General features: G+C 48.0%; 1 protein-coding gene across 7 annotated transcripts in view; it reads right to left on the reverse strand.

Moving 5' to 3' along the window:
• Positions 1-22,868, reverse strand: part of MTSS1 (MTSS I-BAR domain containing 1) — a 159,380-nt gene that overhangs the window by 20,803 nt on the left and 115,709 nt on the right. For 4 of the 7 annotated variants that reach the window (XM_033419825.2, XM_004265328.4, XM_033419824.2 and 1 more), the window contains exons 4-7: positions 15,281-15,365; positions 13,033-13,124; positions 11,580-11,654; positions 7,550-7,561 (exon numbers count right to left, since the gene is read on the reverse strand). In XM_033419825.2, coding sequence (XP_033275716.1) covers positions 7,550-7,561; positions 11,580-11,654; positions 13,033-13,124; positions 15,281-15,365 — 264 coding nt within the window. The remainder of the gene's footprint in view (positions 1-7,549; positions 7,562-11,579; positions 11,655-13,032; positions 13,125-15,280; positions 15,366-22,868) is intronic. The other 3 variants (XM_033419826.2, XM_004265329.4, XM_012531456.3) reach the window with 1 other exon arrangement.

Below are 22,868 nucleotides of genomic sequence, written 5' to 3' on the forward strand. Positions count from 1 at the left end.
AGGAAGCCCCACGAGGACAGAAACCACAAATATTTTTGCTCAGTGCGGTATCTTCTCTGTCAGCACACCTGCTTGTAAGGCAGGTACTCAAATATTTGCGAATGAATGAGGCACTGATATAACAGCCTGATCTGAGTTTGCTCACTGGCTCAACCATCACGCCCTTAAATGGCCTAACAATGGAAAATGAGCAAATTCCAGGGCTGTCCATCAGCCAAAAGAAGAGAGGAGGTGCCTTCAACAGGCTTTCCAGACAAAATTCCTGAGCAAAGCATCGCTTGTGACCTTTTCTGGAAAATCTAAGTCAATGCAGTCTCGAGAATTTTTTTTTCCCCTGCTGGCTTCCAGGTCTTGGTTGGATTCATGCTGGAGAATTCCGCTGAACAACAGCCAGCAGCCCCTTACTCCCTGCACAGGGGAAGTCATATGATTATTCTCTTTACAAAAAATGCTCCTGGGGCAAAGCACTATTAATGGGCACCGTGTCATGGGCCAAAGCAGCACCCCTAAAGGAGAAAAGATTTCACTTTTTTTTTTTTAAAGGAGATAGAGGTCACAAAGCATTCTGGAACGAAACCAAGATCCCGTATTTTCCCAACATTTACATTTTAATTTTCCTTAACCTACATACACATAAACATTCAACGCAGGAATTAACACCCCCATTTGGCAGAGGGGGAAACTGAGACTGAGGGAACCAGGGTGGCTTGCAAGTCCCTGAGCTAGGAATGGGCGCAGACAGATGCAACCCTCCGTCTTTCTCATTCAGAAGCCCACATTCTTTGTAGCTTCATGCTCACAGCAAACATAAACCCTGGGGACAAGGCGGAAGGGGCTGAACGTTCTACATAGTAACAGCCTGATCAAAAAGGCAGTCAAGTGATTAGCATCATCTGGAACCTCCCAGCCTCTCCCTACACGCACTGCAGCCCATACCTGAGCCTCGGGGCTGAACCAAGCCAGATGCAGGCAAAGGGCTTTCCAACGGGCGAGAACCAACCCAAGACACACTGGGCCAAGCTCACCATCAGGAACACATCCGAAGTCCTCTTTTCCCCCAGACAGACGTATGGAGAAGCCATTGGAACCCCACAAAATGACTTCCATCTGCCCCTGACACACTCATGCAAATACCGTATTCCATCTGAAGACGCCCACTTTTTCACGTTTATACCTTACAAATTAAGATGTCTTACAGTCGGTGGGGATGTCATCGTGTAATCGGCATTTTTTTTTTCTTTTTTCATCAGTCAGAAAATAATAGTGGGCTTCCCTGGTGGCGCAGTGGTTGAGAGCCCACCTGCCGATGCAGGGGACACGGGTTCGTGCCCCGGTCCGGGAAGATCCCACATGCCGCGGAGCGGCTGGGCCCGTGAGCCATGGCTGCTGAGCCTGCGCGTCCGGAGCCTGTGCTCCGCAACGGGAGAGGCCACAACAGTGAGAGGCCCGCGTACCGCAAAAGAAAGAAAAAAGAAAAAAGAAAATAATAGTTCATCTTACAACTGATGGCATCTGAAGTCAATGGAATACGGGATATAAATACTGAAACATGGGGGTATAGTTTCAGAAATAGACATGCAAGGCGATGCTGGAGATTAGAATTTGGAGTGAAAAATTCTTTTTCCACCAGGAGGTGGCTATCCTTATTATCGCTACATATATCATCTTCTACTCTTAATATCCTGCAGCGGTTTTTGATCGATTCCCCAAAGCAAAACCAACCAGAAATCAAGAGAGAGATTTGATCAGATAAGATTGGAAGCTTTTGGGCTTAACCATTTTTTTTTTCTTTTGACTTAAACATTTTCAAACAAACTCAATTTCTGTTATTCTTTCAACAGGCTGTGCCTCAGTTTCCACTCATCTGTTAAATATAAAAAACAGTACCGGGTTCGCATGGTTGATGTAAGACCAACCAAGTGGACTCATTCACTAGAGCATTCAGCACAACGGCCAGCAGGTGGTCAGTGCTCGGGAAGTGGCAGGTGCCGTCGGCAGTCGCGCAGCATCTCTGAAGTCCTCCTTCTAACCCGGGGCACCGCAGACGGGGACGGCATGCCTCCGTAACGATAAAATGCGACAGAAACTCTGAAGCGGCGAGCTCCAGTGAATCCATCAGCGTGCCTGGCGAGGGCACAGAAGCTCTGTGCCCACCCCCGCCCCACCTCGCATCCTACGTAGCTCTTCACCTGGACGCTCACTGGTTTCCTTTATAAGAAGTCAGCAGTTGTAAGTACCGTGCTTTCCTGCGTTCTGCGAGTCCTTATAACAAATTGTCAAACCTGAGGCGGTTCATGTGAGAGCCTAAATTTGAGATGGGCTGGGCGGAAGGGTGGGTAGCCTGCGGACCCCACTTGTGGCTGGTGAACCTTGAAGAGGAGGAAGTCTTGCGGGACTGAGTCCTTAGCTAAGCCAACTCCGGTAGTTAGTATCTGAACTGAAGTGACTTGCAGGACACCCTGTTGGTGTCAGAGGACTGATGTTAGAACGTAAAGGCCTCCGCCATCCCGGGGACGGCTTGAGGGCAGAGGCTCCTTCTGCTCCCGTGGCTGCCAAGGGGGTGCAGCCCAGAGGAGGCGCTTTATATCTACTTCCTGAATGAGCGAAGATGCGCGCTTGCCTCACAGGGCTCCTCTGCGGCGGTCACTGGGGATGTACGAATGAAAGAGAGGCGCCGGAAGTGAAGCAATAAACCCCCCGAAAGCTGTGAATGGCTTGCAACTCAAGAAAGGCAGGACTACACCCCCAGTCCTGCACCCGCACCACCGGCTCAGCGTTCTCGGGGTAAATCAAAACCACACTGTGCAAGGAATCGATATTTCAAGCACGTCGTCCTTTTTGTCCTCCGGCAACATTAACACGGAGACAAGCACTGGGCTCCTGCTGGGCGCTCTCCCTGCCCCCTCCCCCCCCACTGTAAATACATCTTCCCAGCTTCTAAATGCAGCCACAGGGAAGCCAGGCGCTCCAAACCTTGACAACAGTCTCGTCACGCACAGGGACGTTTCAGGGCATCTGTTTCCGCTCCCGCAACGAGCCATCTGTAGCCAAAGTCACAAGCAAGGCACCTGATGAGCTGCGTCGGGGCGAGGCTTTCCCAGAGACCAGCTCTGCGGAGGAAGGGAGCTCGCAGCTCTGGGCCTCGGGGGGATCTGCTCGGTCTGTTTTTACCTAGAATTACCTGGTGTGAAGTATGACGAATGAGTCCCCTGGCCTCCCAGGACTACATGCTTTCATCTCAAAATGCAACAGTCCCTTTCAGGAACTTCTTGGGTGGGATTCCAACATCTCTATTGACTGCAGTTAGGTACAGCGTTCCGAATGCCACCCGGGGTCTAAAAAGTAAAGTTTGACCGCTGCTTCTTGTACTAAGATAGAATGAGTCGGGCTGCCCCCTCGTTATGGTTTTCCCCCATCGGCCCGTTAGCACAGGCTGGCAGGGTCGGCTGCCATCACCCACTGACCTCTCCCTTCTCTCTCCTTGCTCTGCTGACTGCTTTACCTGGCATTTCTAGGGCCAGAACCTTATGTCGGGCTGTGGTTCTCTAACACTGACTCATTAAAAAGTCCATTTCACACAGGTTGCCCCATTTAGTAAAACTGTACCCATTCCATTATTTCCTGCATAATTAAATGTGTGCACTCCTATACCTTTCCCAAGCCCAGAATGAAGCAGTGACTCAATAATCTTCCCTGCTACGTTACGTGCAGTTGCATCTAAACATCCAGAAAGACCACAAGGCTACATGCAAGTAACCCCTGGAGGTCTAAGCGATCACCCGTCTGCATCTACAGTCACCCCCTTGACCTCAGAAGGAACTTTTCCAGCTTTAGTTCCAATAGAGAACAATCATTGGTTTGGGCTCAAAGTACCCTTTTCCCAATCGCACTGGTGTGGCAATCCATCCCCCTCCAGGGATGTCCACTGGAGGTGAGCGGGAAGTGGGGAAGACGCCTGGAATCATGGACCAGCTCTTTTCACCACCTCACGTCAGCATTCAGAAAGGACCGTTGTTACTTTCGGTTGTCCCTTTGCAGACAGCTGACACGCATCACGGGGAGGTGGTCGGAGAAAACGTCCAGAGGAGATTTCTGGGGGTCGCTGCCTTCTTCCAGGGCTGGGTCTTGCAACCTAGATCACCGGCAATACAGGGCGGGCCACCCGTGGCTCCATGCTGACTCCAGGGGCCCAGGAGGTCCTGGGGGCATGACAATTCCTGACCACTCCTGGAGGCACACCCACGACAGATGGGGTTAACCGCTGAGAGGGTCTCTTTGTGCAGGCCACACCACCTTGTGAGCAGTCTGCTTCTTCTCCACCTCCCCTAACTCGGCAGTGGGAACGGAGCAAAGAAGCCTCTGCACTGTGCCAGGCGAGAAAGTCAGCTGACCCATGAACAGATAACCCAGACTTCAGATTTGTAGGTGGGAGCTCCCTCCGGGCAGGAGGGCTCCCAGGGCTACTCCTTTTCAAAACCCAAAGGGGGAGTGGATGGAGGTGGCTGAGACATACTGTTTTCACCACTGAGGCAGGGAGAGTGATCCACTCGTTGACTGCAGTTTCTGGGGCATCCTGAGAATGGTTTTTGCCAGTTTTGTAAGCACAGAAGAAATGGGTGAGGAAATGCAAACATTCACCCTGATGCAGCCAGGGGCCGCGGAAACCACTGCGCCAGTGGAAAGGCTTCAGCACTGCACAGGCTTTTTGCTTTCTCCGCATGGAAGAAAAGAAGGGTGATGGGTGGAGAAGTTGAGTCCAGTATGGGGTCTGATCAGAAATGGGGCCGAGTGATAGAACCATCTGGAGGCAGGTAGCTGAGGCTGACACGGGGTGTCACTGTGGTTCTCAGTCCACCCAAGGTGGAACTGTCAGTCTCCCCAAAAGGTGACTTGGGGTATCACCCGCACTCCCCCTCCGCAGCATGGTCACCTTTCCCACGGTTCTGGTGCTCCCGTCTCAATGGTGAGGGCTCGCACTGTCCCCTCTACCTTGAGCAGCCCTCGTCCCATTCTCCACCAGCTGACCCCTCTTCATCTTCCTCATCACCCACCCACACCAAGCGTGCATGGCTTCCTTGCGCCTTGCCTACACCTTCCGCTTATACTCATCGTGGTGCTGAGCTCACCGGATTAAACTACAGCTGACTCTTGAACAACACGGGTTTGAACACGGGTCCACTTATGTACGGATCTTTTTCGATAAATATGGAATCGGCTTCCAAATCCACAGGTTCCGCATTCAACCAACTATGGATCGTGCGCTACGTTCACAATCCTTGGTTGAACTCGCAGATGCGGAACCGTGGATATGGAGGGCGGACTATAGGACTTGAGCATCGCATAGTCTGAGGCAGGTCCTGGAATCAATGCCCCTCGGATACCGAGGAACGACTATAATTGGTTTCCTTCCGCTAGAGTCTCAATTCCTGGAGGGAGCAGTGTATCCCTGGCTCAGTACACTTTATTGAGTTGTAACTTTCTCCCCTGTGGAGGCCCCCAGTCATTGCTTATGCAAGATTCAAGGTAAATACTTCTAACTGACGGAGGGAAAGTTCTGTATATACATATTATTTTCTTCTTTTGTTAAACCAGGACATTTTAACTACCATGAAACTTGGTTAAAATACAGATCTCCAGGTTCAAACATGATTTAAAACTTGTAAACTAAAATTTATGAGGGCTTCAAGCCACACAGCTTTCTGAAGTTTTTACGCCCAAGTTCACTGCTATAATCATATGCCACTGTGGCTTAGCCCTGTGAACGGGCCCCTGCAAGACAGAGAACTAGAGGGGGCTGCAGAGATTCTCCCTAAGATGAGCAGAATCTAAGTCACAAAAGGCTGCGTGGTTCCTTTACTCACCCCTAATCCTACTGTCCGTCACTTAAAACAAATAGCATGCCCCGTTTACTCCACAGACTCATGCCAGGCTTTCAAGCAAAGGTTCCAGTAAAAGTCTGAGTCCTCAAATAGGCCACATATTGTATGATTCCCTTTATAAGAAATGTCCAGAATAGGCAGATCCAGAGAGACAGGAAGCAGAGGAACAGTTGTCACGGGCTGGGGGAGGGAGAATGGGGCACGGCAGCTTTAAAAGGAAAGGGATTTCTTTCTGGGGTGATGAAAACGTTCTGAAATTAGACAGTAGTGATGGTTGCACAGCATTGAGAATGCACTAGAGCCACTGAAATGTACACTTTAAAATGGTTAAAACAGTGCATTTTATGTTATATGAATTTTATCACGATAAGCAAAAGAATGGCTGTGTCTTACCTTCCTCCCAAAGGTGCACTAAAAACTGTTCAAGCTGTCTCTGAACCACAACACTGAGGACTGGAGAGGATTATCACCTTTAAAAGGTGGGGGACACTGGGCTTCCCTGGGGGCGCAGCGGTTGAGAGTCCGCCTGCCGATGCAGGGGACGCAGGTTCGTGCCCCAGTCTGGGAAGATCCCACATGCCGCGGAGCGGCTGGGCCCGTGAGCCATGGCCGCTGAGCCTGCGCGTCCGGAGCCTGTGCTCCGCAACGGGAGAGGCCACAACAGTGAGAGGCCCGCGTACCGCAAAAAATAAATAAAAATAAAACAACAGCATCTTAAAAAAAAAAAAAAAAAGGTGGGGGACACTATCCCAACATCAACGTGATGGGAGGGAGGCAGAGCTGTGTCCCCCGTGACAGCTGGTCATCCCAGCCGCACCTGTCAGAGGGGACCTGTGTGCTTCGGGTTCATCGTAGATGACAAAATCCGATGCAAAAACCTCTTTGGAGCTGCTCAATGCAAAGGCTCAGAGAACACTCGAGCACACTCAGGCAAGATAAACTACATGGACGGCTCACAGACAGACCTTTCCGAGACACAGGGACAGCCACGAGACACCGAAAGCGACTTGAGGTTTTTAGTAGCGTTGTCACCCACAGAATGAGGGTCAATTTTCAGTCAAGAAGAATCATTTTGATTTACTGAATTTGAAGATCTGATACCTTTGAAATGAAGCATTCCACAAACTCTGCTGAAATAAGAAATACTTTTGATTTTTTAAAAACAAATGGTTGGTTTTGAAAAAACTATATGGTCCTGGGGGGACAAAGTTAAAGATATGTGGCAAGCTTAATACCACCAAATCCGATCTGGGAATTATTCTGAGGAGTTATTTAGCGTAGCTCTCCACGTTTTGTTTGTGATATAAATACACACATATACACCTAGATATGTATGTATAGTTATATTTATTTCGTGTGGAAGGGAGGGTTTAAGTCACTCTGTATTTCTTTTTTCCATGAGTCTAATGCTGAATTATGAGGATGCAGAGACTCCTAGAATGTTGAGCTAACCCATTAAAGGGCCAGACTTCAAAGAAAGAAAATGATTGACTGAAACACACACACACACACAGTTTTCTTAAAGTTATGGAAGATTAAGTAGGCACCATTGATTGTTCTGAACTGGCAGGAAAACTGGGGCAACTAGCATAGGTCTGGACAACCACGGAAAGCCCACAGTAAGGACCACACCGTGACCAGCCACCAGAGATTCAGGATGACAGACTTACCGAGAGCGTCCACTGGCAGGGGGGGGGCGTGCGGTGAGAAAGTGCAGGATACACAATTGACACAAAAAGGAAAATAATAAAGTCAAACTGGTATTCGAGCAGCAGTCTTACCTTTCTTTCATGTGTTAAAACAGTCCGTGGCTTGCCACCGAATTTTACATTGGGGCGATTAAACCCACATCCACCAAGAGCTGCAAATCCAAGTTCCCTTCCTTCACTTGCTAATGGCCTTTCCTTCTCATCTAAACAGACATTTTCCTAGTTAGTAACCAGCACCCCTAGAGAATGCAGCAAGGTCTTTTCTTAAAAAGATAAATGAAGACTATATTCCTGTAAGAAGCCAATTAAGATGCTTTAACAAGAAGAGCTTTCAAGTGTAATTTACTGTAACTTTAAAAGTAACTAGGGAAACCAGGATCAAAAGTTCAAGCTGGGGTGAAAATGAAAGTTTAAAAAAATTTTTAAAAATTTAAAGAACTTAAAATTTTCGTATAATAGCAAATAATATGCTAATATGGGACTCTGGGAGTCTGTTTCTTAGGTTTATAATATTAGCTTTGCAGCCTCTGGTGAAAACAACTATTTCAACGTCAGGCTCAAGGGTTAACATATTAAAATGTTCCAGTTCCCTCCCTCAAAGTCTCTGATAAACTTCTAGTAGTTACAGATGGAAACAGAAGGCTTTACCATAATTAATTTTTTAATTAAAATTAATAATAACATGAGAGCTAACTAAATGAGAAATAAGGCTTACCGTCTGTACAGTAAGGTGGCAGAAGTGGGCGAACAGCATAAAATGTTTCCCACTTCTGATCCTCTTACTTCCCCCAGCTGGGTTACAACCAGCTCTAGGACCTCAAGGGTCACGAGCTGACGTCAAGCAGCAGGGCTCGATGAGGGTTCAAGAGATGCCACTCAGAACCTGGGGCTGCTGGGTCAGCCCCGCAGCCCCTCCCCACCCTCCTGGCTGCCTCTGTCTTGTCCCCCTGACCACTCAACAAGGCGGCTCTGCCCCCATGCACCGACCCTGGGCGCTGGCCTGGAACTTCTCGGAGGGCCGGGACCATTCCTCCAGCCCCCAACTCCCTGCCTAGTTTTTACGCCCGGTAGGTGTTCAGTAGCCTGCCTTCCACAAAAATAGGTATATTCACCCACAGATGGAGCACATGTCAAGTTGTTTTAAAATGATTTTAAGGTAAAGTCTAATCAAACCCCAAAAACCATTCAGAGTTTTTTGACAGTGATATTTAAATACCTTTAGAGTAAAAATTACCCTTCTATAGTATAGTAAAAAAGAGTCAAACAAAGAATGTGGCAAAAGGTGATACAGCTGCAGAGTGAAAGTTAAGGTAAATTAGTCACACACAAAAATAACACCCCATATGTGCCTGCCTAGGTCAAAGGGAGTGCCAGAACCATGCTTAAATGTATAAACGCATTTCAACTTTGAAAAGGAGAGTCAGAAGATTTTTTTAGATCAAAGATCACAGTTTTGGAAAAAGGAGTGGCAGAAAGCTGTTTGATGACCTTCTGAAAACATATTTAAGAGGAAGTGATTACTGCGCTGTATAAACCAGATTCAGTTCTATCAAGACAAAAAAAAATGTATCCAAAGCATTGGATAACTCTCAGAAGGAACTACCAACACTTTACAAGAGTCTAGGAAGCTACCACTTGAGCACCTGAGGGAGATGAAACCGACAGAGAGGCCTTTAGGCAAAAGGGGAAACCGTAGCTAACCAGACCCCAAAATAACTGGGAGTCTCAAATAACCAGATTTCTTCCAGCCCTTAGCTTGTACTGTTTCCATTCTCAGGCCATACTGCTTCCAGGAGAGCACTTCATTAACATTCACTCAGAACGATAACTCTGGTACCTCCTAGAAAGCTCCATTCACCCCAGAAATATACAAATGTGAGTTTTAAAAGGCACTTACATATTTTAGAAAAAAATTTTTTTATAAAGGGAAGAAACAAAAACTGTCTTCTGGTTGTTCACTGGAGTATCTAGAAAGTCATCCAGAACATTCTAAGCTACTGACCTGACTTGGCGTAAGAACACCATCACTGCTACCTCGTCTGGAAAGGATATGGTGCCCAAGACCATCAGATATACGACTGGGGCTGACCAGATGGATGCTTCCGAAACCCCTGATCACAGCCTCTACTGTCTCAGCCTTCAGGCCTAAGTGCCACCAAGAAACCTCACAACTGAAAGCCAATTACTCCCAAGTCCCAGGACCAGAAGCAGCCCCTCATGTCATACAGTCCGGCACCTCCATGTGTCCTGAACCTTTCTATCCAGTGCTTTAATGGGAAGGTCGTTATCCTCTCTAGGCAGCCTAAGCAGAGCTGGGCAAGTCTAACTACCAGCAACTTCCTTTTGTGTTGCACCGCAATCAACCTACCAGGCATCCCCTGTAGGTCCAAATTCTGCTAATTGGACAATGCCAGTGACTTTGAGTCACAGATGAAGACTGTTTCAGCCTCCATGTAAAATTCAGATAAAAGGATTATCACTGCAGCCAAGAACTTAAGGCCTCTGAAACGAAAATTCTGGAAGAGAGAAAGGAAAACCGCTACTTCTTCTTACCCCATCCTTTTCACCAAATTCCCAAACCTTTTCCAAGCCACAGATCGTCCTTGGACCCTCTTCTCCAAACTCATTAATCTCTCCTATCTCAAAGCTGGCATGTTGTCAACTAGGTAGAGTTCAGCTCCAAATTTTGACCATCCTGTTCTTTTATAGAACCTCAGATTCACTGTAATATGGTGGCAGTTTTATCTACATTTACCTTTAGACTCACTACAACGTTACTGGCCACAAACCCTATTCCACTTGTCGAATGCTAGCTCTCAGGCACCTGAATTAGACAGAACATAAACTGCAGAAGCACCAAGACCAGGAAAACACATCCAAGAGAAACAAATGGGGCCAATACTAACAGAAAAACTGAGCGTGGGTGAATATCCTGCTGTCTTTATCTTGAAATGGTCTCCTGGTTATTATAAGAACTGGGGGGGACATTTTTCAGAAATGCCAAAGCTTGAAAACTTTGTCCTGTCCTTGCCCCTCTTCTACCAAAGAATCCCATCTCTCCAGATGTTTCTTTTAATTCCGAATGAGAACTGCTTGCTTAGGAAAGAGGAAATTTGGTTTGGGGGATTTCTACCTAAAAAAGTTGTTGTCTCAAACAAACGCTCAATACTACCCACCCACAGAGCATCCTGATGCGGAGGGGGGGGGATACCCATTTTACCAGTTGTGATGCAGCAAATTCCAAATCGTGGTATCAAGAAGAATTAGTCTAGAGGGAAGGTCACCTGCTCAAGTTCGAGAGAGAGTCCCTACATCTTGTTAGGTCTTAGTAAAATGTTACGAATGCTTTCAAAGTGGATGGAGCTAGATTTTTCTCTTAAAACTCCCAGTTCAAGCCGGAAGAGCAAAGCTGGGTCATGGATCTGATAATTAACTGGTTTGCAAATGACAATCAGCTGGGGGGGGGAGGGGCCTCTTGCACCAGCAGTCTCATTTTCCTTATCCAGCTCCCACCCTCATGAGCACCATGAAAAATCTCCCTACACAGCAATGATTCCCGGCTCCCACTGCAGCCTTTTCTAACATTCTCACGAGACTTAATAAAGGGTTTCAGAGATTATAGGCTGTGAAGGACAGAGGAGAAAATGACATCATTTCTGCAATAATTACTATACAACATTTGCAGAGAGGCTTTTAGGCATTATCCCAAGGCTTCCAAGAAATTTACAGGTCTGATCACAATGTACAATAAGCATGGAAACTGTCAAATTTTGGAGACCAGGTTGGGGGGAAGGAATGAGTCAAGTACAACTTTGCAAGGGTCTCAAATTAATAGATATTCTGCACTTGGGGACTTCAGATAGATTCTATTAGCTCCTATCTGTTCACAGGACCACTACACGTAAGGCAGTTTGACTGAAGACTTTCCACTTCAAAGAAGAGTCAAGCACGTGCTCATTTTCCCCAAGTAACACATTAACAGCAGAATTACCTTTTTTTGCTTTCTTCTGCAGTTTCAGTGTATCTGAGGACTTCTTTTTTATCTCTTGGCGAGCTTTTTTATATTCTAAGAGAAAGCAGAATATTGAATAATTTTACCACTTAGCTCAACAGAAAACACTTTAGCAACAGCCACTACTTTCATCACCAAAAGCATAAACTATGACATGCAATAAATAGCTTTACTGGAATACGAAATGATAAAACTCTCATGAGGACCTTTGACAGCAAAGGGGCTATGAACACGAAAACCAACAAAATGCACTGGGGTCTTTCCCTACAGTATTCATTCATACCAGCTTTGAGGAAACATGGTACCTGGGAACATTTTAATAAAAATTCTAAAATTCACAATTTCTCAGCTTAAGTATCAGGAAATATTTTCAGTATTATCTACTTTCCCAAGGCCCAAATCCACAGTGCTTCATTCCAAAAAGAACCCACGTGGCAAGACGCTGGCCAGATGTTACAATTCAGAAAAGAGCCCCTCAGACTACAGCAGGAGAAACTAGACCGCATGGAAAAGAACTGGGAAAGGCCCAGCTGCTTTACTTTCACATTAGTACCAAGGCCAGACACTGTGGACGTGGAGGAGGGGCGGCCCACGTGACTCACATCCCCACCGGCCACTTCCTCTTCCCCCACCAGCCTACACCCACCCTGGACTTTTCCATTTCTGTTGTTGGCATCTCCGTCACCCAGGCATGAACATCTGAAATGACAGTCACCTCTGATACTTCTCTCCTTTGCTACCCTCATCAACTAATCGCCAACTGGACCGGCTCCCACAAAGCCATCCCCGACCTTTCCCTCCCAGCAGCCCTGAGCCTATCAGAGCAGGGCTCTCTCTTATATGTTCTTGGTAGCACCTATGAGTCAACTCTTTCCTGTTTCATCCCCTCAGATCTGCCCACACGCTTTCCCTCCACCACACTTACTGCAGGTTGTATGATCCGTGGAGCAAAGTCTCCTGCCCCTTCCGCACCACCAGCACCCCACCCTTCGGCTCCAGGAAGACTGACGGGGGTGGCATCTGCCTGGACCTTTCTGTCCCCAGACCTAGCACATGAGGTACTGAGACCCACTGGTTGAAGGTTAGCTTACATCATTAAAAGTCTGGTTTTCAAAATGTGCTGAAATGCCCTAAGTGCATCTCTGGCATTTAAGCCTGCTGTTACAAATCACTTTTAACTCTGCTGATCACAATTAATGTCACAGAGCGCGATCAGGCTACCCACTGAGTGATGCTTCCTGCCCCAAACCCAGCACTGAGTCCTGCAATGGGATCACTTTTGACCCCTCATCCTCCAACACTGAGATGTCCACAGCAGCAGCGGTGAAAGAGCAGGTCCTCTGGGTGACATCAATGAACCCAGCAGAGGCACAGGCAGCAGCTGGCCACATGCCACCTGGGACTAATATGCACCTGCCGCCTCGCCCAGTACCTTTTGCGTGGTCTTTATCCAGCTGGTTGGCCACTTTCTTCCATTCTTCCATCTGCTCTTGAAGTGGGTTTATCAGACAGTCGATTAAAGCACTTGTACCAAAGGAGAAAGAGAAGGAGACATTAAACAGACACATTCTGTTGTCAAGGTTTACACTCAGTTGTCAAAACGTACCTGAATCACGATTACCTGAAGCAAGACAAGGCAGCATACTAAGCCCAAGTTCACATCCAAGTCCCCCAATTTCACAGCAACCGTGTCCTCAGGAGGCTTTTCAATGACTGCTAAGAAGCTGTACCCGTGACTGGTGGGCGCGACCTCTTCTCATGGCCCCTTTTTTCCATTCCCACACTCTATTAACAAGCAACGCTGCAGATCAGTGGGGTCACACCTCTGGCTGCACAAGGGAACCAGCTGGAGAGCTTTGAAAAGGTGAGGACACCGGGGCCTCACCCCATACCTGATATAAACTTGGAAGGTGGGGGGCCAGCATTACCTTTTTTTAAAAAAGGCCCACATGATTCTGACGTGCATTCAGGATAAGTCATAAATGTAGACTGTGGACAGCCTAGGCAGGATCAGAGGGGTGAGGGGTCTCCAGGTACATCCCTTCTTATTTTGTGCACTCTCCCAGACTGCAGTTAAATGAGTGGAAAGGGAGCTCCCAACAGAGAGGGATCATGAGTCAGGGGAGCCGGGGTTTTTTGTGCAATGGAAGTAGGATCGACCCGATCCTACATTACAGAGATGTTGTTGGGAACTTAGAGAATGCCCATAAACTGTTTGAATGGCACTGGTGAGAACTGCAACAAAGGTATTCTCAGACTGCTTTTTGATGCTGGGCCTCCTGAAAATCTCCAAGCTTTTGGTACCACCCCCTCTTCTCTTACCAGGGTCTAGTGGTAAGATGCCCCTCGCAGGCGCATCCTCTGGCCTCACTTCCTCCAGCTCTGTCCAAACCCTCCTTCTGAACAGACATGCTCCCTAACCAGCCTGTGTCCAAGAGCCGCCACCCACCTCATCCCGTGTGTTCCTTCTCCTGTCATTCATCACCACCTGACACTCTATCAGGTTTATACAGTGTCTGGAGCGTAAGCTTCATGAGTGCAGGATGTGTTTCCTACTCAGGGCTATGCCCTGTACACCTAAGACAATGCCGGCACATAGTAGCTGCTCAGTACACAGTGGCTATTGAACTGGCGTCTCTTCATCACTAAAATGGAATGAGGTGTCACAGGACGGGCCCCAGAATAAACAAGATGACGTGCGTGGGAGGAGGCGCAGGGGGTGCCTTCACGGGGAGCGCTCCCCAGGGCCGAGGAGGGAAGGAGGAAGCCAGATTTTATCACACGCTCCGGCAGGTGCTTTCCACCGCGTGGACGCTGCGTGCATCTGCACAAGAACACTTCAGAGATTCCTACGCCCATCTGACGGGCTGAGAGCCCGGCCCAAGACTACGGCCTGTCAGCGGCCAGCCCGGGGTTCAAACCTAGGCCCGGGTGACTCCAAGACCAGGTGCTTCCCACTACATCCTGCAGCCTCCTGAGGTGGTCCTGCAAGAGGGTCAGAGGGATTCCACCGTGACAGCCTCTCATGCAACTTGCAATTCACAAAGCAGAGCGGTGCAGAAGTGCTGAATTATGCTGATCTGTTTGGGAGAACGTCCCCCTCTCACTGGAACACTGGTGACTGCAGACCCCCGTGCCAGCCACTGCCATTTCTACCCATCCTGGACGCTTGTGAAACAGACAAGAGGCTGGCAGCGTGGAAGGTTCTATGAGCCGCCCCCGCCCTCCTTGGTGGGCCTGGAGGACGTACACAGGTCCCGGGTAACAGGGCGGCAGTGCACGCCTCACTCTCCAGCACGGCAGCTCCTCCTCCTATGAGGTTCCTGCAGGGGTGGGGGACCCAGGGGTCTCAGCAGGGTGCTCGGCGCCTCACACTGATGAAGCGTGAGGAGAGACACAGAGAAGATCCCAGAGGGGGGTGCAGGCTCCATGAGGCAGGGACCCAGGCTGTCTGGTCCTTCACTGGAGCCCCAGGGCCCAGACCACTATCTGGCAGATGCTCAGTCAAATACTTGTTCGGTGAGTGCGCAGAGGGACGGGCTGTGATGAGAGACGGGCTGTGGGGATTCAACGTTATGGGGGAACCAGTACTGCTTGAGGCGAGTTATGCTCTGTCTCACCGCTTCCTTAACCTGAAATCAGCAAGGGCGTCTGAGGTCTGGGAGAAACACGGTCCTCACCTGGAAAACTGCCTCAGCTTGGCTTCTATGCTCCGATGCCTCATGCACATCCTGGTTAAGGCCGAGCCAATCTCCCTGGTACCACCTGGAAAAGCAACAGAAGCAAACATGAGGGACAGGAGACAAGTAGGACTCACTGAGGTCCTTAAAGAGACAATGAAAGAATTACAAAACTGGCCAGATTTCACCATGTTATAAAACCCAAGCCACGGTCTTGCAGACTTCTCACCAGGCTTGTGCACACAGACGTAAACAGCTACGTATGGCTATATATCTTGAAATCATTATCAAAACGAAAGCTACCTTTACTATATATGATACCCTCTAATATTTTCTATTGTTTTTTTTTTTTTGGTTTTTAGATGCTGATTGTGACCCAGAAGTTGATTTTACAACCCACTCATGGGTCTGAAAAATACCTCTCAAGGAAGATGATTAAAAGAGTATCTGATATAGTATCTGATATTTAGGGGAAAGCTGTAGTTTTGTTTTATTTTTTCCACTTCTGGCAAAATAATCCTCTTAGCATTACTCAGAACCACCAATGAAGCCACTCCATAAAGCCACATATTCTAGAATACAGGTAGCGTAGAGAAGAGCAGGGCTAAAGCAAGACGAAAGAGCAGGGTATGTTTTTTGATGGGTTTGGGTAACGCCAGAAAGAGAAGTCCTCAAACGCAGCAAATGTCGAGTAAACTGAAATACAGCTTAGTGCTCCCGAAATTCTTGTCATACTTTTCCCTTCAGGCACACCCTTTTCTAAGATTATTTTTGAAGTTCCCTTCCTTCCTCCCCTTAGAAACAATGCTTAAATCAGCATTTACTTGGGCGTGGAGGAGGGGGAAGTAGACTGTATCTGCAGATGGTCACTCTGCACTAAGCACTGGAAAGCACAATTTATAAATGTTATGAAAACACTGGGGCTCATGAAATCGGAGGGAAAAGGGTCCCCAAAACCACTGTGTTTTTTTTAATTTAATTTCTTTTACAGACAAGGCCTTCAAGGGAAAGCACAGGAATTTATGGCAGGTTTAACCAAATCAAGTTAATAGGAAAAAAATTCCCTCCCCTATTAGTACTTGTGACATTATTATGGGCTGTATTTTCCACTCCGCCTTCTCTCCTAGAAATGCCAGTGCGCTGCTTCACTTCCACCTGTTTTCCATTTTATTCTGCAAAACGATCAGGTTTCCAGAACCAAAAAATAAATAGTGGTGATACATATTTAATATTTCTATATTTTATTTCAGTCTGAAAAGAAGCCTTCTGGAGCAATTCTTCCATTCTTCTAAAACAGGGTTTCTCAATCTGAACCTGATTGACACATAGCGGCAGGACGATTCTTTGTTAGGGGGCCGTCCTTTGCGTTGTAGGATGGTTTGCCGCATCCCTGGCCTCAACCTACCAAAAGTCAGTAGCAGCCCCCCCAGCCTGTGATATCCAAAAATGTTTCCAGACAGTATCAAGGGCTCCCTGGGGAGCAAACTCTCCCCCAGTTGAGAAGCACTTCTGTAAAAGAAACTGAGTAAGAATGAAAGGTCATCGGAGGCTGACTTACTAAATGGCCAGAAGTATAAAATGTTGCCCTAGAGCTCCTGGCACCTGCCAGGAGTTAGTGACCACCGGAGCCTTACCATCTACACTGTAGCTTGCACCTCTCCACCCGGGAAAACCAGTAGAGGGCGCTGTTTTCACATGAGCCACTTGCCTTCTGGGCTCATTTCAGGTTCTTAAGCCTTTATTGCTTATAAGCAAGGACGAGGAACACTTAATCCGCAGGGAAATACCTCTTATTTTTCCTGGGCCTTCATTTAATTAAAAGTTAATAACCCGGCCATGCAAGGAAACGGGCACACTCGTTCACAGCTGGTAAGAGTGTAAACCAGCACTTTTCTGGAGGAAAAGTTGGCAGCATTTATCAAGAAATGCCTTAAAAACAAGCCCCCTCTTTGACCCAGCAATTCTACCCCTAGAAATTTTACCAGAGGAAACAATTAAGGGTGAGAGCAAATCTTTACCTATGAGGACAGTCACGGAAATGTTGCTTACAGCAGTAAAAACTGGAAATAACATCCCATTCTAGGGAGCAGGTTGAACAGACCCTAGGACACAGCCACACAGCGGACGAGCATGCAGTCACCCGAAGTGCTGGAGAGCGATGGTCAGGTCCCAGGAAGTGAGTCGTCTGTAGAGACCTGAGGATGTGCTGGGCCCTGGGATGAGTGCTTTGCACACGTGAGCTCATTTAATCCTCCCAACAAGCCCAGGTGTGCTGGTGTTACTATCATCCCAGACAGGAAGAAAGCTTTCCGTAATTTGGCTAACGTCACCCTGCTAGTAAGTGGGATTCTATCCCAGGCCACATCTACGGAGTCCATGCATGTAACCAGTCAGCACGTGGTACTTACTACAGACAAAGGGAGAAGGGAAAGGGCAGAGCCCAAAACACTCCGCTGAGCTAACCTAACTACACACTCTTATGGATGTTGAGACTTTACGGTCCAGCTCTCAAATTTTTGTTCCTGAGCCTAGAACTGTTGAATTGGCACCACGGGAACTAAGCTCCAATCTTTGCTAAGCTGTTAACACAGAGCTAAGTGACCGAGAGCTGCTTCGTTGATTACCCATGAGTTTGAGTCTCCTCAAAATAAAATTCTGCAGCTGGAAAAGATCACCTCAAAGCTCAGCTCCCTAACCCCATTCCTCTGCTCCCGACTTCTGTCAGCTTCCCAGATATTTTCATACATTGCCACTGGTCATTTATCATCCCCAGGAAAGCCCTAGGCTTCCCAGAGACAGCTGAACTGTGGGATGAGAACAAGCAGTTTCTCAACATGCTGTGTGCAGCCCACCACTGTGCTCTGCAGCACAGGGCTTCCTGTGAGAGAAGGAAATGAAGAACCAGAGCAAACTCCCAAATTGCAGTGTCTCTGTCCAAGTGGCACAAGGGCAGGAGACAGGCAGCTGACATCCTCCGTGGACCCCAGGACCCAACCATTAGAATTTGCTGCTGATCTCAGCCACGCAGGGCCCTCTAAAAATAGCTCCATCCATGGATGTGCTTCACAGGGTCTTCTGCTCTTCCTGACCCCTTGCTAAGAACTAGAGAAAAAAAAATCAGCAGGTTTGAAAAAGCTTCAGAGGAAGCTGGCTTTAGTTACAATGCCAGAGCTGACATCTGGAAGAGCTCTGAGCTGACAGAGAGAATATTTATGGAATCAAATGACTGCGATGTACTCAGCAGCCTGCGAGTAAGGACAAGATCTTACTTGTTTTCTGTTTTCCCTGCACCCAGCACTGGTACAGACTGAAGAAACCAACATGGACCACTTGGAGAGCATTTTGTTTGCTATACCTGGAGGTGGAGCAAGGGACTGGGTTTGTCTTTCGTTTAACACATAAATATTTGTGTATCATCTTTGGCACACAAGAGAAGACTCAAAATGAATACAAGATCCTTATTATCTTACAAAAGGTCTATACTGATTCATGGTCAGCCTGGAGAAACAATGGTGTATTAGTTTTTTTTTAATTGCAGTATAGTTGACTTACAATGTTGTGTTAGTTTCTGGTGTACAGCAAAGTGATTCATATCTATATATTCTTTTTCAGATTCTTCTCCATTATAGGTTATTACAAGATATTGAATGTAGTTCCCTGTGCTATACAGTAGGACCCTGTTGTTTATCTAATTTTCTATTGTTGCTGTAATAAATTATCACAAACTTAAATTTTAATTTTAAATATATTAAATTTATCAATATTTTAATTTAAAGCAGCACACAGCTATTATCTTACAGTTCTGGAAATTGGAAGTCCAAAATCAATTTCTCCAGGCTAAAATCAAGGTGTCAGGAGGGCTTCGTTCCTCTGGAGGCCCAGAGAATCTGTGTCCTTGCCTCTTCCAGCTTCTACCGGCCGCCTGCACTCCTTGGCTCCTGGCACCTTCCCCCACCTTCAAAGTCAGTGTTGTCACAACTTCAGCCTTCTCTAACCTCTGCTTCTGTGCTCACATCTTCTCTGACTCTGATCCTCCTTCCTCCTTCTTATAAGAACTCTTGTGCTGTACTGGACCCACCTTAATAATCCAAGATAATCTCCCCCATCTCAAGATCCTTAGCTGAATCATATCTGCAAAGCCCCTTTTGTCACGTACAGTAACATATTCACAGGTTCTGGGGTTGAGGACGTGGGTGTTTGGGGGGGCATTATTCTGCCTACCAAAGATGAAAAGGAGTTGTTAATTTGGGGAGAGGGCAAGGGGCACTATGGTCCACTCTCCAGAGTCCATCTATTTCCTCCCCAGAGGATTAATCAGGGCCAATGATCGAATGCCATCCCCTTTGGCAGTGGCTGGTTCAGGGATGAGACAAAGATGGAGAGGTTGATGGGGAGGCCTTTGGGGAAAATGTCCCTATGTCCCTGATCTTTTTTTTTAAATAAATTTATTTATTTATTTATTTTTGGCTGTGTTGGGTCTTCGTTGCTGTGCACGGGCTTCAGTAGTTGTGGCACACGGGCTCAGTAGTTGCGGCACATGGGCTCTAGAGCGCGGGCTCAGTAGTTGTGGCGCACAGGCTTAGTTGCTCTGCGGCATGTGGGATCTTCCCAGACCAGGGCTCAAACCCACGTGCCCTGCATTGGCAGGAGGATTCTTAACCACTGCACCACCAGGGAAGTCCCAAAAATGTTCCTGATCTTAAGAGCAACACACCGAAGAGACCCCACAGGTCATGAACTGGAAGCAGGCTGCCCAGCTGCTGTGGTCAGCCAGCTTTCTGGCCGTGGGGACACCTGCCTTAGGAGGAGGCCCGTCCTGTGGACAAAACACAGAGGAGCCCGAGTCTCCAGTGACCTCGCTGGGCTGCCAAATTAGCACAGTGGGGAGGCTGCTCTCCTGGACCTGGGGCTCCTGTTTTGCAAATTCACACATCTCCTTATTTTTAAAGCAACTTTGATTTGGTTCTCTCTTTTGCCAGTTTAAAGAAGACGGAAGGGAGCAACAGCCTCGTGCTTCCTCACAGCACCAGGAACCACCCCGTGGCTACAGGAAATACTAAGTCCATCACTCGCTGCTGAGAAAGGCACAGATACTTTATGGCAAAAATCTTCATTCTTTTCAGTGTGATACACGTTAAGAATTTTCTCCCATAACAAGCAAAGGTTTTATGATAAATTAGTACAAAATCAGCTGACGATCAAAACTGGGGGACCTGCAAAGGAGGTGATCAGTGGAAAGAAAGAAGTAAAAAGCCTAGAGGTTAGACTATCAAAGTATGAACATGGGGGCAGAATACGATGAGTTTTGCACATGAAGACACAAATTCCACAAACATTTATTCAGTATTGTATTAGTTTCCTAGGGCTGCTGTAACAAAGTACCCCAAACCGGTTGGTTTAAAACAACCAAAATTTACTGTCTCACCATTCTGGAGGTTAGAAGTCCCCAAACCAAGGTGTCGGCAGGGCCCTGCTCCCTCTGAAAGCTGCAGGGGAAGAATTCTTCCCTGCCTCTTCCTAGCTCTGGTTGCTGGCAATCCACAGCTGGTAGATGCGTCACTCCAGTCTCTGCGTCTGTCTACACATGGCAATTTCCCCGTGTGTCTGTCTTCACGTGAGACATATGTGAAGGCATTCTCCTCTCTGCCTGTATCTGTGTCCAAATTTCTTTCTTCTTATAAAGACACCAGTTGTATTAGACTAGGGCCTACCCTAACGACCTCATGTTAACTTGATTACACCTACAAAGACTTTATGTCCAACTGAGGTCACATTCACAGGTACCGGGAGGTAGAATGCAAGTTGTCTTTTTGGGGGGAATACAACACACCCCATAATAAGTATCTACCATACAACAAGGATTAAAGTCATTCCAAAGATGACAGAGACCTAGCCCTGGAGGGGCTCACAGACTGGCTGGGGGATTGCTATGAAATAGTGCAGGGAATGTGATTGTTGCAGCAACCCTATGACGTAGGTACTACTGTCCGCATCTTATAAATGGAAAAAACTGAGGCTCTGCCCGGTTAACTAACTGGCTGAGGGCCACAGAACTGGTAAGCGGTAGAGCTAAGATCCAAGCCCTGCTTTTACGGATACCGAAAGGCTCTCTCCCACCATGACAAGCTGGAGGTATTCCCCACCGAGGACAAAGAGACACATTAAAGTCCCCAACATAATACACACCTTTTAATGCCCATTGGGGGAGGATACAGGCAGTGGGGGGATAAGGAGAGGAGAGCCACTGACCCACTGTTCCTTCCCCCCGCAAAGCCTGACATGGCTACACCCTCCAGACTGCCACCTGCCACGGTGGCTTTGCAGACAGAGGCGGGCCGGTGGCATCCATCTAGTGGCATCGCCCATCCCTCCATGCTGCCTCACTTGCAGGTGGCGTCCATCTCCCCACGCAGCGGAGGACTAATGGACAGGCCATCCTGGGGTTTACAGTGTGCAGGTGGTGAACGAGGCTGGAAAAGCTGTTCTTTCAGGCTTGGCTTCTGCCGCAGGAGGGGTCGGGGCTGGAGGAAGCGAGGTGTAAGAAGTGCCCAGGTGGAACGCACGGCTACGATAAGGTGCTGTGCGTCTTGGCCACCCCTCTGAGCGCCAATGTTGTTGGGAGGCTAATTAAGCATCAGACGGCACCCCTGGGACAGGAAAGTGCTCTCTGAAACCTCTGCAGGGGAGAGGGTCCCAGGGACAGGCCCACCCAGGGCAGGTCCTGACCTCAGCACTGCTGACATTTTGGACCAGATCCGTCTTTGCTGAGGGAGCTGTCCTGGGCACTGGAGGCTGTTTTGGTTAGCCCTCCCCCACGCAAGTCAAGTCGACCAGGAATGTCTCCAGACATTGTCAATCGTCCCCTGGGTGCAAAATCGCCCCTGTTGCGAAGCACTGGCCTAGGGGAACATGTGTCCACCCACGAGGAGGGTCGCTGACTCCGGGCCGGACCTCGGGAAGCCTCAGCTGACACACTCCACTGTCACGGCAGCTGCTATGCGAGCTATTAGCTGGCTGCCCACCCCCAGCTTCACAGCCTCAGACAGGCAACTCCTGTCCCCACAATGAAGAAAAGACTCCACTTGCCACTAGAGACACACTGATTTCAGAATACGAAATTGACATTCCCCACAAAATCAATAGGCACAAACTCCCTCACCCACAGACTTAGGGACACAGGAATTCAACCAGAGGCAGGATGTGTTCAAGTCCAGAATAGGAGAATACCCAAAGGATTACGAAAGAGCCCAAAGCCCACGGCAGGCAGAATCTAAGCACAGAAGTCCCACCATCTGTATGGTTAGGAGAACTCCTCTGTGAGGCCAACAAGAGGCAGGGGAGCAAGACACTGACCTCAAACCACTCAATGGCTTGTGACTTCTCCCTGGACACCAGCTAGCGATGCACTGTCAGCCCCAACGCGTCTCTGAAAATCTGTGACTGTGGACACCAAACAGGCACCAAGCACACCTAACCTGACAGGCGCTCTCTCTCTGTGGATATGTGAAACTGCCTGCTGCGCCCAGTTGTTTGTAAGTTTAAAAGCTCTGGGGCTTCCCTGGTGGCGCAGTGGTTGGGAGTCCGCCTG

This window comes from Orcinus orca, chromosome 17, assembly GCF_937001465.1.
Source record: "Orcinus orca chromosome 17, mOrcOrc1.1, whole genome shotgun sequence".
Taxonomy (NCBI): Eukaryota; Metazoa; Chordata; class Mammalia; order Artiodactyla; family Delphinidae; genus Orcinus; species Orcinus orca.